Genomic DNA, 25,432 nt, shown 5'->3' with positions numbered 1-25,432 from the left:
AAAGAAGCAGGCCCCTGTTTCCAGGCTTCCCCTCTCTGCCTCCAGGTAAAAACATCTGCAGCAGACAGCAGAGGCTGCATCAAGCCCTTCTCTTCAAAGTCTCCCACTTCACCTATTAAGCATTTTTTCTTTTTTTTAAACCACGGATATCACCAGCCGCCCAGCAATCTCAGTTGGCGCAGGAATTGCCCAGCAGGACCGCTCTGAGCGGCGGGTTCGCCCCAGGGAGCCCCCCCCGCCTTCGTATCTGGCACCTCCGTAGGAAGGCACTCCAGGTGCTGCCAATGCTGGCAGAGTTCAGATCTCCCAGACAAGCCCCAGGATCACTGCCAGGGTGAGGCAGAGGATGGAGCCGGCGGTGGCCTGGCGGGCAGCGTCACGCCGGAGGAGGTGAAGCTTCTTGGCATCTGGATGGAAGCGCCGAGCGTCCTCCAAGGCGCCATGTGCTGCGAGGGTGAAGTTGCTGTCCCCCGAGGCCACCACATCGAAGACGCACGAGTGGAAGTAGACGTCCTCCACCGGCAGCGTCTCCTTGCACAGCCGGTGGGCCTTCTCGGCGGTGACGGTGCCGTGGCTGCAGCAGCCATGCTGCCGGGAGATGCGCTGGCTGGGAGGACAGCCGCCCACACACAGCTGCAGGTCCTGCTCCGCGGTGAAGGCGCTGGCCACCTCCTCGGCCACACGGATGGAGAAGGAGAGCTGCTTCCCTGTCCGGCGTACCGCAATGATGGTGCCAATGTAGGCCGCCCGGATCTCCACGTGCTGCCCGGGAGCCCGCGCAAGGATGTTGAGGCTGTGCCCACCGGGCCGCTCCCCCCCGTTCACGGAGCCATCCACAAATGCCGCTGGGAGGTTGTCTGCCTCGGCTTGGTAGACTTTCTGGTCAATGCACTCCTTCATGTTCTTGAAGATGATGGTGATCTGGAAAAGGGGGGAAGGTCAGCAGTAGCAGGAGGAGGAGGAGAAGACGGCCCAGGGCACCCCTTCCCTGGAGTCAGGAGGAGCTGTATTTGGCTGAGCAGAGAGGGGGCTTCCCTCCACCCCTCCAGCTTGTGCCAAAGGCCTCGATCCCTGGACATCCATCTCCACCCTTGGGACTCCTGGACGTTACCCCGAGGGTCTCCCAACTCAGCTGCTTGAAGAATTTTCAGATGGCAGCCCCAAGCCCCAAAGTCCCTCGGGCAGTTCCCTCCAGCCTCCAGGTCCCCCCTTCTCCCACCCCACCCCTTCCAGAGCAGCAGCAGCAGCCCCCCAGGTCACCTTGCTCATGGCTGTAGCATTCGATCCTTTGGCCACGGGGCTGTTGGTGGCTTGGGCAAATAAGTAGTGGTTGTCAAGCAGTGGCCAGGAGCCCTCCACACGGCAGGTGTGGAATTCGTCCGTGAAGGTCCGGATGTGGGGGTCCCCGAAGGAAGCGCAGTGCTGGTAGGCGGGTGGTCTGCCGCGCTTGTGGGCAAAGGCCTTCTCATAGTCACAGAAGTCTGGGGACCCAGCCCCGGGGGGACGGGGGGGACGGGGCGCCGGGCTGGGCCCCTCCTTGGAGCAGTTGTGCTGGGCCATGAGGTCCTCAATGCCATGGACGGCCAGGTGGAAGGCCAGGTCCCCGCGGCAGGCGCGGGCTGTGTGGCGGGTGCAGCGGGCGTAGGCGCGCAAGGCCAGGCAGTGGGCTGCCCTCCTGCCAGGACCCCGCAGGGGGAGGGTGGAGGCCACATACTCCGAGTTGCAGCGCAGGATCCTGCAGCGGGCTTGCACTGTGCGGAGCAAAAAAACAGCTGGGGTGAGTGCACAGGGCCAGGCACCCATGTGCCTCCTGGAACAAAGACCCCCCCCAGGAGTGGCAAAGACCCCACCCCTCCCGCCTTCTCTTACCGTATCTGCAGCACAGGAGGATGAAGAGAGTTTTTAAGAGGAAGGCTCTGCCCCGGAGGTGTGGCAGCCTTGGCAAGGAAGGGGGTCCCCCACGCCAATCCATACAGCCTTGGAGGGAAGCTGCTCACCCTCACCGCTCCTGGCCTCTGGAATAGACCCCGATTGCAAGGAAGGCCTTCCCCACACCTGGTCCTGCACCTGCCTCTTTCATCCAGGACATCAGAGAGAGCAGCGGGCGGAGGCAGTGCGTGATCGATCCTAGCCCTTCTCTGGACAGCGCTTCGGCCAGCCTCCTGCGTGGGCACCGTGCGTCTTCCTCGGTGTTCCGGCTATGGGCATTTTGTGGAAGGGAGAGAAAAGGACCTTTGGCAGCGGCGGCAGGCCCTGCAACCCGATCCCTCCCCCACAGGCAGCAACCGAGGCAAAGGCTGTAAATAGGCCTTGCTATTTCGGATCCCCTAAGCGGAATGGGGGGGGGTATTTTAGGCTAAGCCCTCTCCGCATATTTGCACATATGCGGATAGGTGTGTGCAGAATACACATGAGGAAGTGAATGCTCTCAGGAGCTCCAGCAGGGTTTTTTTTTTTCCCCTTGGTGCCTTCCTGCTCTGGGCGTGTGTTTCTGGGCATCTGGGTCACGCGATGAAAGGAGGGGAGCGCCCAGCCTCAGGTAGATTCTCTCCCCCAGTGAGACAGTGAGAAGACGCCAATGGGATTTAAAACTTTTGAAACAGAAACCATTTCAATGGAGAAGCTGGGGGGGGAAACCTCTTCTTCCCATGGTCACGGGGGGGGGGGGAGAGTGCAGGCCAGCAGGGCGCACAATCCTCTGATGCCCGTTTTTGTGTGTGACTGCAGCTCTCCTTCCTGCCACTGACCCACCCACCCACCCCCGGACCCAACCTCCCCATCTGCTCTCCCCAAGAAGGGATGAGATCTGGTCAGGAAAGGATTTGTCTGCTTATGGGTCGCAAAATGGTCCGAGGCTGGAGTCTTCTTACCTAGTGGTGAACCTCAAGTTCTTCTTCTGAGCAGCGTGGTGTTTGGGGATCCCCTTTCAGGCCATCGTCACCCTCTCAAGGCGGAAGGATGTTCTGGAGAAGGTGGGCAGGACGCTCCGGAGGTCTCAAGCAGCCCGGAGCTCTTGGTTGGGGATCAAAGAATGAATGACAGAGACCCTCCCCCAACCATCAGTCCTTTCCTTTCCCTAAAGATGTGGGGCAGGAGCTGGTTCACACCCCTGGCTAGAAAGTTTGTGCAAAAGCTGTGAAAATTGGCTGCAGACCCACAGGACCCTCCACCCCCCTCGCTTTTGAGAGGAGGGGGCTGCAACAGATAAATCCAGAGACAGGCGCACCTGTTCCTCTGCGGCTGGCATCCCTGGGTGGGGGCAGCCCAAGCCCTGGGGGCGGTGGGGGCGAGGAGAGAGCCAAAAAAAGAACTGTATAGATGGAGCCAGGCTGAGATTCGGGCACATGGCAGCCGCCTGGAGAACCGTGTCTCTGGAGAACCGTCCCGCCAGCTCCCGAGGGCTGGGCAGGAGGTCCACCGCCACGCGTAGCCCCTGATCTTCTTCTTAAGAGAAACACCGAGTTTCCACTACGGGGCTGAGGCCTGTATTCAAATGGGGAATAAGGAAATGGTCAAGACAAGGGTTTTTCCAACCTCAGGCACATACACACACGCACACACAGCCTTGTGCTGCAATGTAGCCTCTGCGGTCCCATCCAGAGGAGTTTGTTCCTCCCACTGAAGACGCCTCTATCAAGGCCACTCCTGGGAAACTGGTCCCCCCCAGAGGTCACGGCTGACACAGGAGCTCCGTAGTCAGCATTACTGCAAAGCTGGAGCCTCTGGATTGTTTGTTGCTCAGCTTGACCGGCTTTCATATTATATTCAAATTAATATATTTCAATGCAACTAAGTCAGTCGTAACAATCCCCAATAACCTTTCATCAAAATAAATCCACAAATCCAAATCCTGTGTTGAGCTTAACTATTTCAAATGCTATATTCCATGTTTCTAATCCAAATGCATAATTAACACTTCGGGTGTCTCCCCATTGCATTTTTCCTTAACATATTCAATAAACATTTATTCGCATCGTTTCTTCTTTTATCTTATTCTTCTCCCATTACAAAGTAGCCATCATCATCTATATAAATAAAAATGTAAATGCTCGTTTGTTCAAAATCTTAAATCTCCGAAAGTTCTTCACCGATTGCTTTGAAATTTTGACACAACGTTGCATTCGAATACGCACGTGTTTTTATATACCTATATTAGATAGATGTCACACCTGTGACAGGTAAAAACACACTTTTTTGCAAAACATCGCCATCTGTTGGACGTAAAAGCAACACACGCTTTTACCAGACTGAGCCACAGCAACGCGTGGCTGGGTACAGCTAGTTTTTAATTAAAAAAAATATTAGTTCAAAACAGAAAAGAACCAAAAAAGAACAAAAAGTAAGAAACAAAGACCAAACCAAGAAAAAAATAAAAAAAATACCTTTCTATTTCTATTATACTTTATAATCTATCAATATCAAATTCCTTTAACCTCCTCCCAAAATTACTATATCAAAACATATGAATACATAAACAAACCTCTTATTATTAAATTCAAACCTTTAATTAGTTTTTATTCAATCTAACATCTTATTTAACTATCTTAAGCCATAAATCAGTCCATATCTAATAAGCATTTTAAACCCGTTACATAAAGCCTTAAGTCACACTCTTAAATCTTATTCTAGCTTTCCTTTTATGCCAAACAGGTTTCGCTGAGGACCGGCAGGGCCGCTGAGCTGTGCATCACATGCCTTTGCTTGAGCCTTCGCTTTTACAGGATCTGCCTTGCCCCCCTTTCTCTAGCCAGGCTGTCTGCCAATCCTCCCCATCAAGAGAGCTTTCTTCCCCAGCCAAGCCACACAGGACAAAGGAATGACCGCGAGAAGGACACTGGTATCCCCGTGTCCAGTCGGAGGGCTTCTCCAGCACCTCTGCAGCTGATTCCTCTGGAAGCGAGAGCCTTGCGATCAGCGGGGCCTTGGATCCCAACCAGGAAGCAGGTGAGCCACAGAAGGAGATGGCCCAGGCTTAAGAAGTGCTGTCAGTTCAAACCCCATTGTGATGTCTGACAGTGAAGTCATCGCATCGGTTGGAAAGGAAGGCTGGGCCCCTCACCTCAAGGACAGGCCCAAGTGCCCAGCTCTAGGCAAGGAAGATGATGCCATGATCCCTAAGAAGAATCTAAGCCCCCATCGTCCAGCTGTTTGGTCCTAGAAGAGGAAAAGGGGCAAAAGATAAGGGGAGACGCCTGCATCTCTCATGAGAACGGTCACCTCCTTCCACTCCTGAGTCGGCCACCCTCTGGGACATCACCATGCCTAAGCAGAATGACCTGGCTGTTGGGATTGACCTTGGAACCACCTTCTCCTGCGTGGCCGTCTGCCAACACGACAAAGTAGAGATCATCGCCAATGACCAAGGGAAGCGGACCACACCCAGCTACGTGGCCTTCACCAACACAGAACACCTGATTGGAGACCCCGCCAAGAGCCAGGCCTCTCTCAACCCCCAGAACACGGTGTTCGATGCCAAGCGGCTGATTGGCCGCAAGTATGAGGATGCCGCTGTACAGGAGGACATGAAACACTGGCCATTCACTGTGGTGAGCCGTGAGGAGAAGCTAAAGGTCCAAGTCTCCCACAAAGGTAAACAGCGGACCTTCTACCCTGAGGAGATCTCTGCCATGGTCCTGGCCAAGATGAAGCAAACAGCTGAGGCCTACCTGGGCTCCTCCGTCTCCCAAGCCATCGTCACGGTGCCCGCCTACTTCAGTGATGCCCAGCGGCAGGCCACCATTGATGCTGGAGTCATTGCGGGCCTCCAGATCCTAAAACTCCTGAATGAGCCCACAGCAGCTGCCATTGCCTACGGCCTGGATGCCAGGAATCAAGAGGCTGGCAGCCGAAACATCCTCATTTTTGACCTGGGTGGGGGCACCTTTGATGTTTCTATCCTTTCCATGGAGGACGGCATCTTTGAAGTCAAGGCCACCGCAGGGGACACCCACTTGGGCGGGGAGGACTTTGACAAGAGGCTGGTGACCCACCTTGCAGAGGAGTTCAAGAAAAAGCACAGGAGAGACCTCCACCAGGACAAGAAGTCTCTGCAAAGGTTGAAGACGGCTGCCGAGCGGGCCAAATGCACCTTGAGTTCCTGCACTAGTGCCAGTATCTCTGTGGACTCCCTCTTCCAAGGGATTGACTTCCACACCACCCTCACCCGGGCACGGTTCGAGGACCTGTGCTCCGACCTATTCCGAGCCACCCTGAAGCCCCTTGAAAGGGCCTTGAGAGATGCCAAGATGAGCAAAGGGGACATCAAGGACATTATTTTGGTTGGGGGCTCCACCCGCATCCCCAAGATCCAGAAGTTGCTGAAGGACTTCTTCAATGGCAAGGAGTTGAACAAAGGCATTAACCCTGATGAAGCTGTGGCCTACGGGGCAGCCATCCAGGCTGCCATCTTGACGGGCAACCGGACGCCCAAGACACAGAATATGTTTCTTCTGGACGTCACCCCTTTGTCTCTGGGGATCAATACTCAAGGAGGTGTCATGGCAACCATCATAAAACGCAACTCACCTGTCCCAACAAAAGAGGTCATGGAGTTCACCACGACTGAGGATGACCAAGACACCATCTTGTTCATGGTGTACGAGGGAGAGCGGGCCCTGACCAAACACAACCACCTCTTGGGCATGTTCACCTTGAAAGGCATCCCCCCAGCTCCCTGTGGGGTCCCGGTCATTCTGGTCACCTTCTCCATTGACGAGAACAATATTCTGACCGTCTCAGCTAAAGATGTGGAAACAGGGAACACTGGCCACCTGACCATCTCGGACACCCGTGGACGCTTGGGCAAGGAGGAAATAGAGACAATCGTGCAGACAGCGGAGGAATTCCGGGCCAACGACCTGAGCCTGCAGGAGAAGATCGAAGCCATGAACTCCTTGGAATCCTGCACCCTGGAGCTCAAGAGGGTGGCGGAAGAGCAGCTCCTGGATGGGAAGGCCAAGAGGAGGATGTTGGAAATGTGTGACGGTGCTGCCTCTTGGCTGGAGGAGAACCCCTTGGCGGAGAAAGAGGAGTGCGAGAAGCAGCAGAAGGACCTGGAGGAAGCCTGGGACTCGGTCTACACCCGTGAGCTGGCAGAAGAGCGGGCGGAAGGAGAGGCTGAGGCCGCCGAGCCGAAGGAAGACATGGAATGAATCGGCTGAGTGCCAGAGTACACTGTTCCACCCAAAGGGCGCATTAAAACTATGGGTAAAAAAATGAGTCCTTCTCTGATTACAACCATTTGGTTTCACTAACGGTTTTTATGCCCCAACCAGCCCATGAGCAAGTCACACGACCAGAGTCCAAATACGAGTTAAGGCTTAGCAGGAGGGCCAAAGCAAGAGAAGAGGCACTAAGGGCCAAAATCCCCTGCCCTGGCCTGAGCAGAGGGTCCTCAACTCCAAGGTGGCTTCTCCTTCTTGTAACCTCTTGAGCACCGCAAGGCGCCTTCTCAAAAGTGCAGGGACACAAGAGCCACACAGCTCGGCCTGCTGGCCCCTTGTCTGGCTTTTGACGCAGTCTAGAAGGCCATGGAGAAGTTAGTGACTCAGAGGGGCTCCTTGGATGACGCTCCCTCCCAGCACAGCCACTAGAGCTCAAGGATGAAGCCCACCTGGACTTTCAAAAGTCTTACTTTGTATCAGAGAATCCTTCTTATTTTCTCTAGATTTATTTGAACAGTGTCTAGTTCACATTCTCCAGTTATGGGGTGGGTTCTCTATCCGGCTTAAGGCTTTTGTTGGTTTGTCTGGCTCTGAAACCCACCACAAAAGGGATCTAGGTCAGGGACAAAAAAAAATAAAACCAGACAGCCTGCCCGAAGGTAATCTGCACTTACCCAGGAGGCCCAGCACGGGAAGCAGGGGGTCAGGATGCTGTCCCAAGAGAAGAGCCCCTCGCCCCGTCTTCTCCAGGCGGAGACAGTGGTGGGCTCTGCAGTAGAATCTCCACTGGGACACAGAAGAGGAAAGGGTCTGCCGTCTGCAGGGGACACCGAGCCTCCCAACAGGTCCCAGGGCCCCATTATGACATGCACAGTGGTGGGGGAGGGGTGTCTGTCCTCTGAAAAAAAAGCCCAGAAGGAGAAGTCGGGGGTGCAGACCCAAGAGAGCTGCCCCCTGGGATTGCCAATTTTCCATCTTTGGCAGAAGGCCAAAGGCTGCTCGGGGAAAGAGCCACCTATGGGAGCTGACCTCAGCCATGCAGACGAGCCCAAGCCCACCTCCAGACCAGACACCCCCTCCACACCGAGACCAGACACGGCCAGAATTTGCCCCAAAGGCCCAGCCGTGGGGATTGATCTGGGCACCACAAAATCCTGCGTGGCCGTCTGCCAGAGGGGGAGGGTGGAGATCCTGGCCAATGACCACAACAGCCGCACCACTCCCAGCTGCGTGGCTTTCACCCACAGGGAGCGCCTGGTGGGGGAACCGGCAGAACTGCAGGCCAGCCTCAACCCAGAAAACACCGTCTATAACGTGAAGCGGCTGATCGGCCGCAGGTACGACGACCCCTCAGTGCAGTCGGACCTGAAGAACAGGCCAAACCACCTGGTGGAGGCTGGCAATGGTAATGGCAAGGCAAAGGTCCGGGTGTCCTACCGAGGGGTGGAGAAGGAGTTGTACCCTGAGGAGATCTCCGCCATGGTGCTCTACAAGCTGAAGCAGGTAGCCGAGGCTTCCTTAGGCCGCCCGGTCACCCGGGCCGTCATCACGGTCCCGGCGTACTTCAATGATGCCCAGCGCCAGGCCACCATTGATGCGGGGGCAATTGCAGGGCTCCGGGTCCTGAGTTTAGTCAGCGAGCCCACGGCAGCTGCGGTGGCTTATGGGCTCAAGGAGACCCACCCGCGCAAAGGGAAGAGAAACATCCTCATCTTTGATCTGGGCGGGGGCACCTTTGATGTCTCCGTCCTCACTGCCCAGGATGGCGTCTTTGAAGTTGTGGCCACAGCAGGGGATTCCCACTTGGGCGGGGAGGATTTTGACCAAAGGCTGGCCAACCAGCTCGCCCAAGAGTTCAGGAACAAGTTCCAGGAGGATCCCACCGTGAGCAGGAAGGCCATGCAGAGGCTGAAGGAGGCCTGTAAGAAGGCTAAGCAGACCCTGAGTTCCAGCATGGCAGCCACAGTCTCCATTGACTCGCTCTACAAGGGAATTGACTTCCACACCACAGTCACCCGGGCCTGCTTCGAAGATTTGTGTGGCGACCTCTTTCAGGCAACCCTGGTTCAGGTGCAGCAGGTGCTGGAGGAAGCAGGGCTCAAGAAAAGCCAGGTGCACGAGATCGGCCTCGGGGGAGGCTCCACGCACATCCCCATGATCCAGAGGCTCCTGTCCAAATTCTTTGATGGACAGCGGTTGTGCAAAAGCATCAGCCCCGAGGAGGTGGTGGCCCATGGGGCGGCCATCCAAGCCGCCATTCTGACGGGCCACCGATACCAAAACCTGCAGAACCTGCTCCTCCTGGACGTGACCCCCGTCTCCTTGGGGCTGGAGACGGTGGGAGGCGTGATGGATGTGCTGGTCAAGCGCAACTCTCCCACTCCCACAAAAGAGAGCAGGAACTTCTCCACCACGGAGGACAACCAGGGCAGCCTCTTCCTGCAGATCTACGAAGGGGAGCGGATGCTGACCAAGCACAACCGTCTCCTGGGCACCATCACCCTGAGCGGCCTTCAACCAGCACCACGGGGTGTCCCAGTGATTGCGGTCACCTTTCAGATTGACCACAACAACATCCTCACGGTTTCAGCCATGGAGAGAAACACGGGCAGCAAGGAAGAGCTCACCATCATCGACACCCGGGGCCGGCTGGATCGAGACGAGATGGAGAGGATCCTCCAGGAGGAGAAGGAACATCGAGTGCAGGAGAAACTGCAGGAGGAGAAGCTGGAAGCCCTCAACGCCCTGGAGGCCAGCACCCTCCAGCTCAAGAGGGCGGCGGCAGAGAAGTCCCTGGACGACCGGGCCAAGCGGAGGCTGCTGGAAATGTGTGAGGAGACGGCCGCCTGGATGGACGACAACCGGCTTGCGCCCAAGAAGGCCTACGAGGAGCGGAGGAAGGAGCTGGAGGACGTCTGCAGCGCCATCCTCACTCACTTCAGCACCCGAGAAGGCCAGCCCGAAAAGCCGAAGGCCTCCTAGCTCCAAGCTCTCACAGAACTTATTAAAACAACAAAAAGAGGGTATTCATTTTCTCCTCCTTCTCACAAGAGTGTCTTGGGAGACTGAGAGGACAGCAGGCCCAGAGTGGGAGAGCGGCTTGATTTGATGCCTTTGCTGGACGAGAAGCTGAGTCAACAGGAGGCAGCTCCCCCCTTCTTTCCCCCACAATCCCCATGGACCCCCATCCACTGGGCCCCTTGGACTGTAGAGGATCCAGTAGGGCCAGGGGCCACTCCAAAGGGATCACACCTGGCCTGGGTGAGGGGGGCAGCCAAAAGGGGGTCGGGTTGGGGACAGCATATGGCAGGGATGGCGAACCTTTTAGAGACCGAGTGCCCAAACTGCAACCCAAAACCCACTTATGCATCGTCGGGTGCCGGGTGGGTGTGGCCCATTGGTTGGGTGTGGCCCATTGGTTGGGTGTGGCCAATTGGGGCGTGGCCCATTGGGTGGGCGTGGCTGCGGTGGTAACGGCAGACTGGGTGGGACTAAAAAGTGCAATCAATCAATTCCAACTTTGCAAGATCTTTTTTTTCCCCCCGCGAGAAGTTGAAATTGACTGATTGATTGAACCTTTTTTTTTTGCACATGGCGGCGGAGGCCTAAAGCGAAAAGGTTTTATAAAACCCAGCTGAAGGCCTAGGACTGGGGCGACGGCACACGTGCCCACAGAGAGGGCTCCGAGTGCCACCTCTGGCACCCGTGCCATAGGTTCGCCACCACTGGCATATGGAGTGTGACCTGAAGCTGGAGGCCGGATAAAAGGAGCCCTGGACATCCAGGCTGGGTGAAATACAGCGTGTGAGAGCTGGGGGGCGGGGGGGGGCAGGAGCAGGAAGGAAGGACCCCTTTTCTCCTGCTGGACAAGCGGGTTGGTCCCACCAGCCTGGCCGAAAGCGCAAGAATGGCTCGCCCGCCACCTGGTGGACAGATCCGGGCTTGCGCCGGCTCAGGATCCCTCGGTGCGGTCAGTCCGGTCTCGGGGGTGGAGTGGGGGGGAAGGGATGTGTCGCTGCACCCGGCCCCAGTGATCCCCGGGAGGGAATCTCCTGCTTCGCTGACAGCCGGGGCAGGAGGCAAATCTACCTGCCGCACACCTGGAGACCAGGGGCGGATGCCAGCGAGGCGCTTCCCGCCGGAGGAGGCTGCGCGGTGCCCGGGTCGGTGCGGTGAGGTCATAATTGCCCCTTCGCGGAGACGCAGGAGCGCGCTCAGGGCGAAAGGAAAGGAGCGGGCGGACCTGCGCTTCCGACGACAGGTGAGACCCAGGGAAGGGAGAGAAAGAGACAGCCCTATAGCTGGCTGAGCAGGATGGGAGTTGTAGTTCGCGGCACCCGGCCGCGATGTGGGGTTCCCATCGGCCCGCTCTGGTGGGGGCTCCGCGGGGGCAGAAAAACCTGCTTTCCCCCCATCGCGCGGTTGTCCAAAGCGCCTCCAGCGCGCAAAAGACTACGGCTCCCAGAATGCAACAGCGCGCGACAAGACGAGAAGGGTCCTCGAGGCTGCCGGGAAGTGTAGTGCCGTTGGCGCCCCCGCCCCCTCGGGCTGGCAGGAACTCGCTTTCCCGGCAGCCGGGTGGGCGGCGACTGGGCGAGCTAAGAAAATCAGCGCGCAGCCCGGGGAGGGGCGCGGTTTGGGGCTCGACCTCGGAGGTGTGGGGCGCGGCAGGTGAGTCCTTGGGAGGCCCTTCCGAGGCCGGGGGCTGCAAAGCTTCGGTCCGCCCTCCGGTCGCCGTCCTTCCAGGCTGGCGAGGGCACCGATGCCCGCGCGCCCCGGGCGGTGGGGAACCCGGCCGCCGACCCCCCCACTACCCCCGGCGTTTGTGTTACAGCTCTCCGATGCTCTCCTCCGGCCTGCTGGCGCTCCGCCGTGCCCTCCTCCGCTGCCCAGCTTTCCCGGCCGGACGCGCGGCGCTGAGCGGGTCGGCCATGGAGAAGCCGGTGGAGTCGGGCATCCGGGCCAAGCTGCAGGCGGCCCTGGAGCCCCTCCACCTGGAGGTCATCAACGACAGCCACCTGCACGCCGTGCCGCGCGGCGCGGAGACCCACTTCCGGGTGGTGGTGGCCAGCCGGCGCTTCGAGGGCCTCTCGCTCATCCACCGGCACCGCCTGGTCAACGACCTCCTCCAGGAAGAGCTGGCCGGCCCCGTCCACTCGCTCTCCATCCAGGCCAAGACCCCGCAGCAGTGGGAGAAGAAGGGCGCGCCCGTCGGCCAGAGCCCCCGGTGCCTGGGAGGGGCCAAGCACGACCCGTCCGCGGCCGGCAAGTTGGCGAAGACGGGGCTCACGCAAGCCGGGCCGGAGGGCCCGGGGGGGCTCTGACCTCCAGGCCTCCTTCCGGTTTGAGTTGCCCAGAGCAGCCCTTGGTGGCCGGGCCGGTCCGGCTTGCTCCCCTGCCTGGTGTCTGCTGAAGCGTATTAAATGCCTTGGGCTTTCCTCCCTGTGTCTGCTCACTTTGGGGGGGGGCAGGTAGGTAGCTGGGGGGGCTGTTCTTCCCCAGATGAAGAAAAGAGGGTCGCAATTTAATAATAATAATAATAAAGTTGGAAGGGACCTTGGAGGTCATCGAGTCCAACCCCCTGCTCAGGCAGGAAACCCTATACCATTTCGGACAAATGGCTGTCCAGTTTCTTCTTAAAAACTTCCAGTGTTGGAACATTCACCGCTTCTGGAGGCAGGTTGTTCCACTGGTTAATTGTTCTCACTGTCAGGAAGTTTCTCCTTAGTTCTAAGTTGCTTCTCTCCTTGATTAGTTTTCATCCGTTGCTTCTTGTCCTGCCCTCAGGTGCTTTGGAGAAAAGCTTGACTCCCTCTTTTTTGGGGCAGCCTCTGAGATACTGGAAGGCTGCTATCCTGTCCCCCCTCGTCCTTCTCGTCATTAGACTAGACATATCCAATTCCAGCAACCGTTCCTTATTTAGCCTCCAGTCCCCTGATCATCTTTGTTGCTCTTCTCTGAGCTCTTTCTAGAGTCTCAACATCTTTTTTACATCGCGGTGACCAAAACTGGATGCAGGATTCCGAGTGTGGCCTTACCAAGGCATTGTAAAGTGGTATTAACATTTCACGTGATCTTGATTCTATCCCTCTGTTAATGCAGCCCAGCACTGTGTTGGCTTTTTTGGCAGCTGCAGCACACGGCTGGCTCCTGTCTAAGTGATTGTCCACTAGGACTCCGAGGTCCCTCTCACAGTTGCTACTATTGAGCAAGGTACCCCCTATACTATACCTGTGCATTTGGCTTTTCTTGCCTAAATGTAGAACCTTGCTTTTTTCACCCTTGAATTTCATTTTGTTCTTCCCCTCCCCTTGGCAAAGGATTCCCAGGAAGGAGCATTGGCTGAAATGACAGCAGAGTCAAACATCCATTTGCTCCTGGCACTTGCCCTGCGCTCTGGCGGACATGTTGACTAAATGGCATCCAGTGGGGATTGCAGCTCAACCCAGGACCCTGAGAGGGCCCCCCACTCGACCGGCACTGGAACACCCCCTCTGACTGATGACAGGAGAGCCCGAACCCCAGAACCCCAGCCTTACTGCCCGCCGCTTGCCTTCAGGGGCACTCCCCATCAGAGAGACCCTGCCTGCAGGGGAGGCTCCCTTCCGGTCTCCCCCCCCCAACGCCCCCTTCCCCCCCCCAAAGGCTCAGCTTTCCCGCCAAATTGATTTGGCTTTCTTTAAAAAGATCCTGCAGCTCCCACAAAAAAGGTGGCCTGTGAAACGGACGTTTCTCTCGGATTATTAAAAAGCACAATCCAAGCAGAAAAGATCATTAGATTTTTAAAACTTTTTATTTCCCTCCATTTTTTTAACATGGATTGTTGTTAAACTACAAGTTCATTAATGGTGGTCGTGGGAACGTGGCTCGATTCAGCCAAACATCCAGATTTCCTTTTCCTGCTGAACCATCTGTACACATAATATTAGCCAAAGCATCTTTTTTTTAAAAAAAAAATAATAATCACTGTTTCTCACAATGACATTTAAAATAACTCCTATCTAATCATCATTCTTCGCTTCTTCTCGGTTTATACAAAATGAAATGACCCAGAGACTACAGTTGACATGGGTTGGGTTTTTTTTTTCCTGGATTTTTTTAAAATTGTTCTTTACAAACATCTAAAAACTACACCACAGCACAAAGTTTTTTTGTCAGTTGGTTTTGCGCACAGACAGAGCTACATATGGTTTGTGTCTTGGTTTTGTTCAGAAGCCCACCTGCGCCAAAACAAGGGAGGGGAACTAAAAGCCCGGGCGGGCCAAGGTCTGGAAGCAGCAGGGAGGAGGCCATTTCACCAGGTAAGGTTTGTTCAGTGGAGGGGGGAGCGGGGGGGGGTGTCAGTTTCCTCACCCTGCAAGAAAATGTGGCTTTCTCCATCTGGAGAGATTCAAGGCCTGGAAGAGGAAGAAAAGACACCAGCTGCTCTTCCCAATAAAGGGGGAACTGTCCTCATTGCTACAAGGGGCGAAGGGAACGGGGGCCACCCTCCCTAGTGGTCCCGCCATCAATTAGGAGGGGAGAAAAGGGTTGGGGTGCAAGGAGGAGGGGGGCTCCCTTTTAGGTACAAGATGGCCAAATGCAGAAGAATCCGCTAACTAGCCAGACTTTGAAAGACAAAAGGGGCCCAGGCTAGGAAAGAGCCTGGAGAAGCCCCCCCACCTCTCCTGCAGTATCAGAGGCCACATAAAATCATGCTTCATTTGGTCCAAGATCTGCCTGCCGCTCTCTGCTCCGGCATCTAGCCGCTTCGCTTGGGAGCGATATGTTGTGCTCTTTTTGGCTGTTCATGGCAAATGCAATTAGGCATTTCTGGTTAACTCACTCACAAATGGCACTCAAGAGGCACAAAATCCGATTTTCAACGTTCAGGGGGACGAAAGAAGGAAGGCCTTCCCATCAGCCAAGCCAAGTTCTGGCTCCGGCCTTTCCTTCCAGGAATTAAACAGCTGAGGAAGGTGGCTGTTCATCTTTCCCCCTCCCCACTGGGATTCGCCCACAGCCAGGAATGGCCGAGGGGGTCCTAGATAAGCGCCAAGGGAGGGAGGGAGGGGCCACCCCTTCAAAAGCACCATTGCAAACAGCTGCAAGTTACAACACTCCTTATAAAACCTTTTCCAAAGAATTGTGCTACGGAGGGGGACTCGTGCCCACCAGCTTTGAGGGAAGCGAGGCTACACCTCCAATTCAAATGCCAGCAGCCCCCCCCTCAAATCTGTCTGCTTGTGTGCTTGTACTATTGTGTGCTTGGATCCCCTGCTTCTAGCTATGGCGGCTGGGAGTCGTAGTCTTAGTCTACTGGACAAATAGAAGACATATTCACATATTCACAGACTTACTTGCGGAAACCATGATCTAGAGAAGCAGGAAAACAGATTGCAGAATACAAGATGTTGGTTTGCTAATGCCTAGATTGCAAAGGGCCACCCATCTCCCACGGCTTCTCCGGCCTCCCCACCTCCACGTCCACCTCAGCACCGTGGGAGAAAGGAGCGCGTGAGGAGAACTCAAAAGAGCAAGTGAGCTTGCAGAAGAAAACCCAAGCGAAGACAGATTTCCCATTGAAATGGTACAACAAGACAGTCACAGTGTCTACAACGCTAAATCTCCCCCGGGCAGGGGCGAGGGCAGAAGAGCCGGGGGGGGGGCTCACTCTCATTGCAGCACCTGCCCCCTGGTCTCCGGCAGCTTCAGGGCCAGAGAGCTGCCCACAGCCAGGGCCGCTGATGCCAGTAAAATGGGCACGGCTTTTGTGATGCCCACAAACGACGTGAAGATGCTGATGCCCAAAACCGCCGCCAGCTTGCAGAGAGCATTGAGGAAGCCAAACGCGGTGGTCCTGGAAGCAGGGAGGGGGAGGCCATGAGGAGGGGGAGGAAGGGACAGTGGGATGCTTTTGTGGGTGCAGAGCTCTGACTGGGTCTCCCCCCTCCCTTCTGATTCCAGTGGCCGGGAGGGATCGCCATCCATTCAAGAGCGAGGCCACCAGGAACCCATCAGTGGCAGAAGCACAGAGGATGCCCGAAGGAGCCCCCCCTACAAACAGGCTCACGGGGGCAGTTATTTTCACCAAGACAACCCTTGTGTACACACACACAGTGTAGGTGAGACCCATTCCCCAGCTATCCCGGCACGCTCACCTTCTGTCCGAAGGGTACAGCTCCACCGTGAGGACATCTAGGGCGTTCCAGGAGGCAATGCTGACCCCGCCAAACAAGCAAAGGAGGGCAATCATGGCTGACTCGCTTTTGCCGAAGGACAAAAAGAAGCAGCTGATGCAAGACATGACGCTCGAGCCGGCTGGGTTGGTCGGAGGAGGAGGAAGACAAGCATTAGCTCAACACGGTCCTCCGTTTCTAGACCTCATTGTGAAAAACGGGCAGGCTCAGAAACCTTTTTGCCTCCACTAGGAAGTCTTGCCCAGACCAGGAATCCCCGTGGCTGGTTTCAAAGCCTCTTTATCCAGACAGATCCCACCAGGGCATCGGACATCCATCGTCAGAGCCCAGAAGGAGTCCGGTGCCACACCAGATCCTAAACCAGCCCACCACACGACTGACCAGTTGGCCCCTTGACAGCCGGTCCCAGGGCTGACGTCTCTCAGGTGGCTTCCCTCCCCCCAGGATGACTTGCTGAGAGGGGGGGGCTGATCCCTGCCAAGCATTTGCCAAAAGGGAGGCCCCTCACCCAACATGCGAAGACGCCCGATCTTGTCCATCAGGAGCGCAGAGACAATGTTGCCTGGCAGCACCGCCAGGGTGCCCAGGAAGCTGACAAAGTAGATCATGTAAGCGTTGTTGTCGTCACTGAAATCCAGCTGGCACCCTTCTTTGTTGTGCAGGAAGGTGCTGTTGACGATCCGGCTGTCGATGAACTTGTACTCAAAGAGGTCTGGGGGGGGGGGGGCGAGAGGCCAGGGCTTAGGCCCGTTCCCTAAAGAAACCAGGCAGATCCCCCCACCCATAGGGGCCGGGTCCCGACCCCTAACCCCCTCCCCTCCGTCTGGTCAAGCCAGTCATTGGCCCGCCCAGGAGCCCGTCTGGTTATGGCCGCCGTCTCAGGACATCCTTTTTTCTGAATGGCTTGTTGCAGGTCCCTCGGTGCCAACAGCTCCCACCACCCGGCTGGGCCTGCCTGCCGGTGTCTTCCATCCCATAATTCTATTCTATTCTATTCTATTCTATTCTATTCTATTCTATTCTATTCTATTTTTCTGTCTTCGGTTGGTCAGGAAAGCAGCCGCACCGCAAAGGCTGTGACTTCTTCATGGGGGATATGAGGTGGGCTCAGCAGCTCAGAGGCCTTTGAGAAAGCCCAGCCGAGGCGGGAGGGATGATGGAGGCTTCCCAAGGACCCCCACCCACCCACCCAGAGGTGCCCAGGAGCAGCTCCGGTCCCCTCAGACACGTTACCTGTGTTGTAGAAGACGGTGGCCAGAAAAGTGCAGTTCCTGAAGAAAGTATTGCTCGACGTGACGTCCTCAAAGTAGCACTCTTCAAACAAAGAGTCAATGAAGGTGACCGACTTCATCTTGAGGCCAATAAACCTGTTCAGGGGGGGAGAGAGAGGAGGTTGAGGGTCCACTGCTGAATTCACTGCTAAGCCCTCTGAGGTGGCTCCTTCAGACTTGGCATGACGCGGCTCTGTGCCTGCAGTGGGTGGCAGGCCATGTGCGGCCAGGCTACAAAAATGGACCTGGAAAGTATCTCTGCTTTGGGAGACTTTGCAGCGGTGTGTGTGTGTTGCGGTAGCCCATCCCTTTCCTTGTCCAGAATAAAACACAGAAGGGGACAGCCTAGAGACAGCGCGGCTCAAGGAAGCATCCAGTCTCCCTTCTGCCCCAACCGAGCCTGCACTGCCCCAACTGAAGCCCCACCCGGGCGGGGGGGGAGGGGGCTGGTCACAGAGCCAGCCTCTGAAGCAGAGCGTCACCTACTTGTCATTGAAGTATTCCCCCCGGCGGTGGATCTGGTTCTCCAGGGTGAAGTTGAAGGTGATGTGTCTGAACGTCTCGTTGTTAAAGACCTTCGTGCGGGAGGCATATTCCACATTCTGGAGGTGCTTAATCATGTCTGGGAACCAGACGGTCAGGCCGTAGTAGCTGCCCGGTGGCCAAGGTAGGTGGAGGAGGAGGAGGGGAGAGAAAGAACCAGAAAGGTTTGGAGGACCCTCAACTGGAGAGAAAGGCTGGTTTCCCAGCACACCCTTCTTCCCAACTTGAAGGGCGTCGGGGCGACGACTCCCAGGATCCCCCACTGGGCGAGGACCTTCGTGGGCCAAGGAGGGTCCAAGCATCCTCCCGAAGCCCAACTGCCCAGCCCGCAGCTCTTCCTGTCAGGGCGTTGGTCTTTCCAACTCCAACTGACGGAAATAAATGCAGGGGGCGAAGACCCTCGGCTCCAGTGTGGCCGTGGCTTGTACTGTCTCTGGCAGTGTGGCTCGTGGGCGGGAGCGATGTGAGGTTTGCACTTTGTTACTTAAAGGTTTAACAGTGTTACTCTTTGCATCCCCGCACAGACTGGGGGCTCGATCCTCGTGGCTCCGTGAATGTCAATTCAACATTTCATTCTAGGAGCCCTGCCAATCATCTCAGAGGTTTGGGCCCCTCTTGTTTTTCAGAGAAGGGACCGGTGCACCTCTCTCCCTCCCCTCCCTCGAGGGAGATCTGTGGATCCAGCGCCAGGTCGCCTGGCTCTCCCCCAGAGTGGCTCACCTGAAGGACATGGTGAACCAGACCGCCATCATCATCAACGTGACCCGACGATACTCGGGAGCAAAGCACTGGTGGAAGTTTGCCCAGACCTGTGGAAGGGGAGGGGAGGCGCTTGGAGCTTCCCGGGTCTGGGATGCAGCTAGGGGCGCGAGGGGCTTGGGCGGATCCTTTGGGAGGCAGTCCCTGCCCTGAAAGCCTTTTGGGGAGGCCGTGGTTGAACTGCAGCCTCCCCCGCCTGGTGTGGTTGCCCAGCACGGCTCCCATGAAGGGAACCCAGCAGTCCCACAAACCCTCCCCCCCAGCCCCCACCCTGGACAACTGACCTGCTGAGAAAGATTCAGGAAGCGGACCATCCAGCGCCGGTACCAGGTCCCTGTGTCCGACTGGATCTCGACCAATTCGTCCTCCTGTTTGATTGTCTTGATGTGGGTCACCTGCCAATGGAACGTGAAACTTGAAAGTCATCCAGAGCCCCCCTAGCCGAGAGAGTAGTGGGGGGGGTCATGCAAAGAGACCTAGTGGTGGGCAGGTCACCAGGAGGAGGGGAAGAAGGGCTCCTACCGAGAAGACCCGTTCAGGGTGGCCTTTTGCCCTCATGTTGGTGTCATGGACCTGCTTCAGAACCATCCAGGCCTCGTCATGCTTGCCGTTCTAGAAAGAGAGAAACATGGGGGTGTCTACCCGTTTGCTCCCCAAGGATCTTCCTCTGCCCCTCACGCCTCGGAGGCTCAGCTCTTGGACCCTCCCCGCATCAGCTGCTGGGGGACAGGCAACGGGGAAGCAGAGTTGGCCCGGCTCCGGCCTAGGGCTCACTCTGCGGGCATCTAGCAGCCCTCTCCACCCCTTGAAAGGGGGCACTGGGGTCTTCTTACTTCCAGGAAGAAGCGGGGGCTCTCCGGCATGGTGGTGAGGGCCCCGATGGCAAAGACCGACGGAAAGGCACAGACCAAGACGAAGACGCGCCAGCTGTGGAACTGGTAGGCGGATCCCATTTGGAAGCTCCACCCTGAGCGACGGGGGGGGGGTGATGGAGAAGAGGGCTTTACAAAAGGGGAATGTCCACTGCCTATGAACACTCTCCTCCCCCCCCCAAAGTCTGAGCCATGGAAGCCTACAACTCCAGCCCATCAGGAGCAACAACGGCCGAACCCTGTCTCTTCTCCCCAGCTTCCAAGCCCCATGAGGGCACACCTGGCAGACTCCTACGGATTGGGGACCAACCCTGCTGCTTGCTGGGTTGGGACGCTGCCCAACTTGGGAGGGCAGATGGGTCAACGTGTACAAACAAGGCCCAAGAGGAAATCCCACTGCAGCCAAACTGGAAAGGGTTCAGCCCCACGTGGGTCTCCTTCGGCCTGCGGACGTCCTGGTCTTTTCTTTCCCCCTGCCCTCGGGGACTCACCGTAATGGGGGATGATGGCCCAGGCCATGGCAGAGGCGTAGATGCCGCCAATCATCCAGAACATGCAGAGCCAGCTGAGGTGCTCGCCGCGCTTCTCCTGGGCCAGGAACTCCGAGTAGTAGGAGAAAACGATGGGGATGGACCCCCCAATGCTGGGAGGGGAGAGAGCAATTTCAGAAGAGGGACGGGGAGACCCCACCAGCCTCCTGGCCAAAACGACTCGGGCAGCCCCGTTCCTTTCCCGGAGCCCCTGTGCTGGGACCAGCGGAGATGCCTTCCAGTTGCACCTCAGTGTCTTTGCAAACTTCAGCCGGCCCCGGCTGCCCTCGGACACGCTGCTCTGTTCTGCTGGGGGGGGATGCCCATAGCGCCCTCGCCCTTGAAGGCCATCCCTGGCCTCAGGATGGGAGAAAAGGCGGGCTGCGCCCAGACTGAAGCCCCCGGGGTCCCCTTACCCCACACCAGAGAGCAGCCGGCAGAAGAGGAAAGTGCCGTAGCCCTGCACGAAGGAGGAGAAGAAGGCAAAGACGCTGTTGACCGAGAGTGACATCAGCAGGCACTGCCTGCGCCCCAGCCGGTCTGCCAGGCCGCCCCACAGGAAGGCACCCACCATCATTCCCAGGTAGACAATCAGGCCTGGAGGAGGGAGACAGCAGGAGGAGAGAAACAGGAGGAGGAGAGAGACAGGAGTTATAGCAGAGCAGCCATGTTCTGGAGGGAGCTTGGCAATCCTCTGTTCATTCTTGGGGAAAGGATTGGCAGTCAGATAGAGCCTGGCACTATTGGGGGATGGAGGGGCTTGCATTAACACCAACCCAGCTGGTGACCCAGGCTGAGGGACAGGAGGGGAAGGTGCCCTGTGGCTTCCAGAACATGCTCAGTGGGTGGGGACTCTTTCCACCTGCTGGCGGTCCAGAGTTAACCTCTCCAACATCCGGTCAATTGTGCCTCCTGCAGGACACTCAGCTGGCCTGGCCTGGGCTCCGAGGGCCAGGGGGCTTCTGGCAGCATCTCCATTGCTGTGAGACAATGGCTCCGTCTCACCCTTGGGGTGGGTCTCTACGCTGCTCCCTGGTGGAGAGGCACCCCTGCCCCTCCGTGGCTTCACCTGCACTTTTTCAGGGAGGAACTGGACGGGGGGTTGGGTGTCTGGCTTTTAGAGCGGTCAGACAGTTGACCAAATGGCTCCAGGCTTGAGCCAGTGTTGGAGTGACCAGGAGCTAGGAGGGGAGATACCCCCCCATGAGCACCTTGACGGGTTATTTGAATGTTCACTGGAGGCACCAGCCCTCAAAGAGCCACTGTGTGGTCCCGGACAGGCCTTGCTCTGCTTACTGGGTCAATGCACCCTCTGGGCAGCCTCTCCCACCCTTTGCTGAGGCCTCGGTGCCCGTCTTCTCCAACCATCCTGGCTGTCAGAGAGTCCCTGCCAACGGAAGCTGCCCAAGGCCTTCGGAAGGCAGCCTCGTCAGTGGCAGAGCTTATGAGACCCACAGCGGTGGAAAAGGGCCCGGCAGACCTGCAAGGCCCAAATTAGAAGGAAGTGGAGCTTTGCTGCCCCACTCCTGCCCGACCTTTCCCCACCAGAAATGGGGAGGAAGGCTGGCTCTGCCGCACTGCAGTGGTGTCGCATGGAAAGCTGGCCCTGCTATTGCCTCAAAAGCTTCCCCCCCCCCCGATTTCTCACACACACACCCCAGGCTTCCTCCCCGCTCTTCCTTTCTGGGGAATTTAATTCTGCTGCGCTCTCCCCTCCTGCCCGCCCCCGCCAGCCTCCTTGCAGCGCCCCAAAGCAGCAAGGAGATAAGCTGGGGAGGGGGCTGGTCTCTGCACAGAGCCACTAAGATGGAGAAGGGGAAGATGAGTCACCAACAGCGGCAGCAGCAGCAGCTGTGTCCCCGACTGAGTCATAGAGCTGCCAGCGAGCCGCTGTTCCTGCAGCAGCCAAGGGGCTTCCATTCCTTTCAAGAGATGATGCCCCCCTCTGTACTCGGAGTCACTGCCTGGGGGAGAGTTGCTGCCTTTTTTTCGTGTGTTCTTTGTTCAAATGGACACAGAATCCCCTCTTTGGCCCACNATGATAAAGTTGGAAGGGACCTTGGAGGTCATCGAGACCAACCCCCTGCTCAGGCAGGAAACCCTATACCATTTCGGACAAATGGCTGTCTGGTCTCTTCTTTAAAACCTCCAGTGTTGGAGCATTCACCGCTTCTGGAGGCAGGTGGTTCCACTGGTTAATTGTTCTCACTGTCAGGAAGTTTCTCCTTAGTTCTAGGTTGCTTCTCTCCTTGATTAGTTTCCATCCATTGCTTCTTGTCCTGCCTTCAGGCACTTTGGAGAATAGCTTGACTCCCTCTTCTTTGGGGCAGCCCCTCAGATATTGGAAGACTGCTGTCATGTCCCCCCTCGTCCTTCTCTTCGTTAAACTAGACATCCCCAATTCCAGCAACCATTCCTTATTTAGCCTCCAGTCCCCTGATCATCTTTGTTGCTCTTCTCTGTACTCTTTCTAGAGTCTCAACATCTTTTTTACATCGTGGTGACCAAAACTTGATGCAGTATTCCAAGTGTGGCCTTACCAAGGCATTGTAAAGTGGTATTAATACTTCACGTGATCTGGATTTTATCCCTCTGTTAATGCAGCCCAGCACTGTGTTGGCCTTTTTGGCAGCTGCAGCACACGGCTGGCTCACATTTAGGTGATTGTCCACTAGGACTCCGAGGTCCCTCTCACAGTCACTACTATTGAGCAAGGTACCCCCTATACTATACCTGTGCATTTGGTATTTCTTGCCTAAATGTAGAACCTTGTTTTTTTCACCCTTGAATTTCATTTTGTTCTTCCCCTCCCCTTGGCAAAGGATTCCCAGGAAGGAGCATTGGCTGAAATGACAGCAGGCTCAAACATCCATTTGCTCCTGGCACTTGCCCTGCGCTCTGGCGGACATGTTGGCTAAATGGCATCCAGTGGGGATTGCAGCTCAACCCAGGACCCTCAGAGGGCCCCCCACTCAACTAGCACTGGAACACCCCCTCCGACCGATGACAGGAGAGCCCGACCCCCAGAACCCCAGCCTTACTGCCCGCCACTTGCCTTCAGGGGATGCCATTGTCTGGGCCACTCCCCATCAGAGAGACCCTGCCTGCAGGGGAGGCTCCCTTCCGGTCTCCCCCCCTAACGCCCCCTTCCCCCCCCCAAAGGCTCAGCTTTCCCGCCAAACTGATTTGGCTTTCTTTAAAAAGATCCTGCAGCTCCCCCAGAAAAGGTGGCCTGTGAAACGGACGTTTCTCTCGGATTGTTAAAAAGCACAATTCAAGCAGAAAAGATCATTAGATTTTTCAAACTTTTTATTTCCCTCCATTTTTTTAACATGGATTGTTGTTAAACTACAAGTTCATCAATGGTGGTTGTGGGAACGTGGCTCGATTCAGCCAAACATCCAGATTTCCTTTTCCTGCTGAACCATCTGTACACATAATATTAGCCAAAGCATCTTTTTTTAAAAAAAAAAATAATAATCACTGTTTCTCACAATGACATTTAAAATAACTCCTATCTAATCATCATTCTTGGCTTCTTCTCGGTTTATACAAAATGAAATGACCCGGAGACTACAGTTGACATGGGTTGGGGTTTTTTTTTCCTGGATTTTTTTAAAATTGTTCTTTACAAACATCTAAAAACTACACCACAGCACAAAGTTTTTTTGTCAGTTGGTTTTGCGCACAGACAGAGCTACATATGGTTTGTGTCTTGGTTTTGTTCAGAAGCCCACCTGCGCCAAAACAAGGGAGGGGAACTAAAAGCCCGGGCGGGCCAAGGTCTGGAAGCAGCAGGGAGGAGGCCATTTCACCAGGTAAGGTTTGTTGAGGGGGGGAGGAGCGGGGTGTGTGTGTGTCAGTTTCCTCACCCTGCAAGAAAATGTGGCTTTCTCCAGCTGGAGAGATTCAAGGCCTGGAAGAGGAAGAAAAGACACCAGCTGCTCTTCCCAATAAAGGGGGAACTGTCCTCATTGCTACAGGGGGCGAAGGGAACTGGGGCCACCCTCCCTAGTGGTCCCGCCATCAATTAGGAGGGGAGAAAAGGGTTGGGGTGCAAGGAGGGGGGCTCCCTTTTAGGTACAAGATGGCCAAATGCAGAAGAATCTGCTAACTAGCCAGACTTTGAAAGACAAAAGGGGCCCAGGCTAGGAAAGAGCCTGGAGAAGCCCCCCCTCCCTCTCCTGCAATATCAGAGGCCACATAAAATCATGCTTCATTTGGTCCAAGATCTGCCGCCTGCCGCTCTCTGCTCCGGCACCTAGCCGCTTCGCTTGGGAGCGATATGTTGTGTTCTTTTTGGCTGTTCATGGCAAATGCAATTAGGCATTTCTGGTTAACTCACTCACAAATGGCACTCAAGAGGCACAAAATCCGATTTTCAACGTTCAGGGGGACGAAAGAAGGAAGGCCTTCCCATCAGCCAAGCAAGTTCTGGCTCCGGCCTTTCCTTCCAGGAATTAAACAGCTGAGGAAGGTGGCTGTTCATCTTTCCCCCTCCCCACTGGGATTCGCCCACAGCCAGGAATGGCCGAGGGGGTCCTAGATAAGCGCCAAGGGAGGGAGGGAGGGGCCACCCCTTCAAAAGCACCATTGCAAACAGCTGCAAGTTACAACACTCCTTATAAAACCTTTTCCAAAGAATTGTGCTACGGGGGGGGGGGGGACTCGTGCCCACCAGCTTTGAGGGAAGCGAGGCTACACCTCCAATTCAAATGCCAGCAGAGCCCCCCCCCTCAAATCCGTCTGCTTGTGTGCTTGTACTATTGTGTGCTTGGATCCCCTGCTTCTAACTCTCATTGTTAGCTAGCTATGGCGGCTGGGAGTCGTAGTCTTAGTCTACTGGACAAATAGAAGACATATTCACATATTCACAGACTTACTTGCGGAAACCATGATCTAGAGAAGCAGGAAAACAGATTGCAGAATACAAGATGTTGGTTTGCTAATGCCTAGATTGCAAAGGGCCACCCATCTCCCACAGCTTCTCCGGCCTCCCCACCTCCACGTCCACCTCAGCACCGTGGGAGAAAGGAGCGCGTGAGGAGAACTCAAAAGAGCAAGTGAGCTTGCAGAAGAAAACCCAAGCGAAGACAGATTTCCCATTGAAATGGT

At 56.2% G+C, this 25,432-nt stretch overlaps 5 protein-coding genes across 5 annotated transcripts; 3 read left to right on the top strand and 2 right to left on the bottom strand.

Moving 5' to 3' along the window:
* Positions 1-297: 297 nt before the first annotated feature.
* HJV (hemojuvelin BMP co-receptor) lies at positions 298-1,972 on the bottom strand. The gene is made up of 3 exons (XM_015818767.2): positions 1,870-1,972; positions 1,261-1,751; positions 298-921 (listed from the first exon to the last, which is right to left on the bottom strand). The coding sequence occupies exons 1-3, from the start codon at positions 1,970-1,972 to the stop codon at positions 298-300; spliced, it is 1,218 nt and encodes a 405-aa protein (XP_015674253.2).
* Positions 1,973-5,258: 3,286 nt separating this feature from the next.
* LOC107289939 (heat shock 70 kDa protein II-like) lies at positions 5,259-7,151 on the top strand. Its single transcript, XM_015818766.1, has one exon. It carries the CDS (start codon positions 5,259-5,261, stop codon positions 7,149-7,151), a length of 1,893 nt encoding a protein of 630 aa, XP_015674252.1.
* A 1,029-nt stretch (positions 7,152-8,180) lies between these two features.
* LOC107289938 (heat shock 70 kDa protein 1B-like) lies at positions 8,181-13,326 on the top strand (the record flags this gene model as incomplete). Its single annotated transcript, XM_015818765.2, has 2 exons — positions 8,181-10,096; positions 13,290-13,326. Coding segments are annotated over exons 1-2 (1,953 nt in total), but the record flags the coding sequence as incomplete, so codon positions are not given.
* On the top strand, positions 12,005-12,487 carry BOLA1 (bolA family member 1). Its single transcript, XM_015818764.2, has one exon. The coding sequence runs from the start codon at positions 12,005-12,007 to the stop codon at positions 12,485-12,487; it is 483 nt and encodes a 160-aa protein (XP_015674250.2).
* Positions 13,327-15,818: 2,492 nt separating the features above from the next.
* Positions 15,819-25,213, bottom strand: LOC107289935 (synaptic vesicle glycoprotein 2A). The gene is made up of 12 exons (XM_015818763.1): positions 25,201-25,213; positions 20,734-20,914; positions 20,279-20,430; positions 19,749-19,882; positions 19,438-19,527; positions 19,200-19,310; positions 18,877-18,965; positions 18,100-18,264; positions 17,576-17,709; positions 16,851-17,054; positions 16,304-16,463; positions 15,819-16,002 (listed from the first exon to the last, which is right to left on the bottom strand). The coding sequence occupies exons 1-12, from the start codon at positions 25,211-25,213 to the stop codon at positions 15,819-15,821; spliced, it is 1,617 nt and encodes a 538-aa protein (XP_015674249.1).
* Between the last annotated feature and the right edge of the window lie 219 nt (positions 25,214-25,432).

Source organism: Protobothrops mucrosquamatus, unplaced genomic scaffold, assembly GCF_001527695.2.
Source record: "Protobothrops mucrosquamatus isolate PMUCROS unplaced genomic scaffold, P.Mucros_1.0 scaffold787, whole genome shotgun sequence".
NCBI lineage: Eukaryota > Metazoa > Chordata > Lepidosauria > Squamata > Viperidae > Protobothrops > Protobothrops mucrosquamatus.
This window is presented reverse-complemented; position numbering and strand designations above follow the sequence as displayed.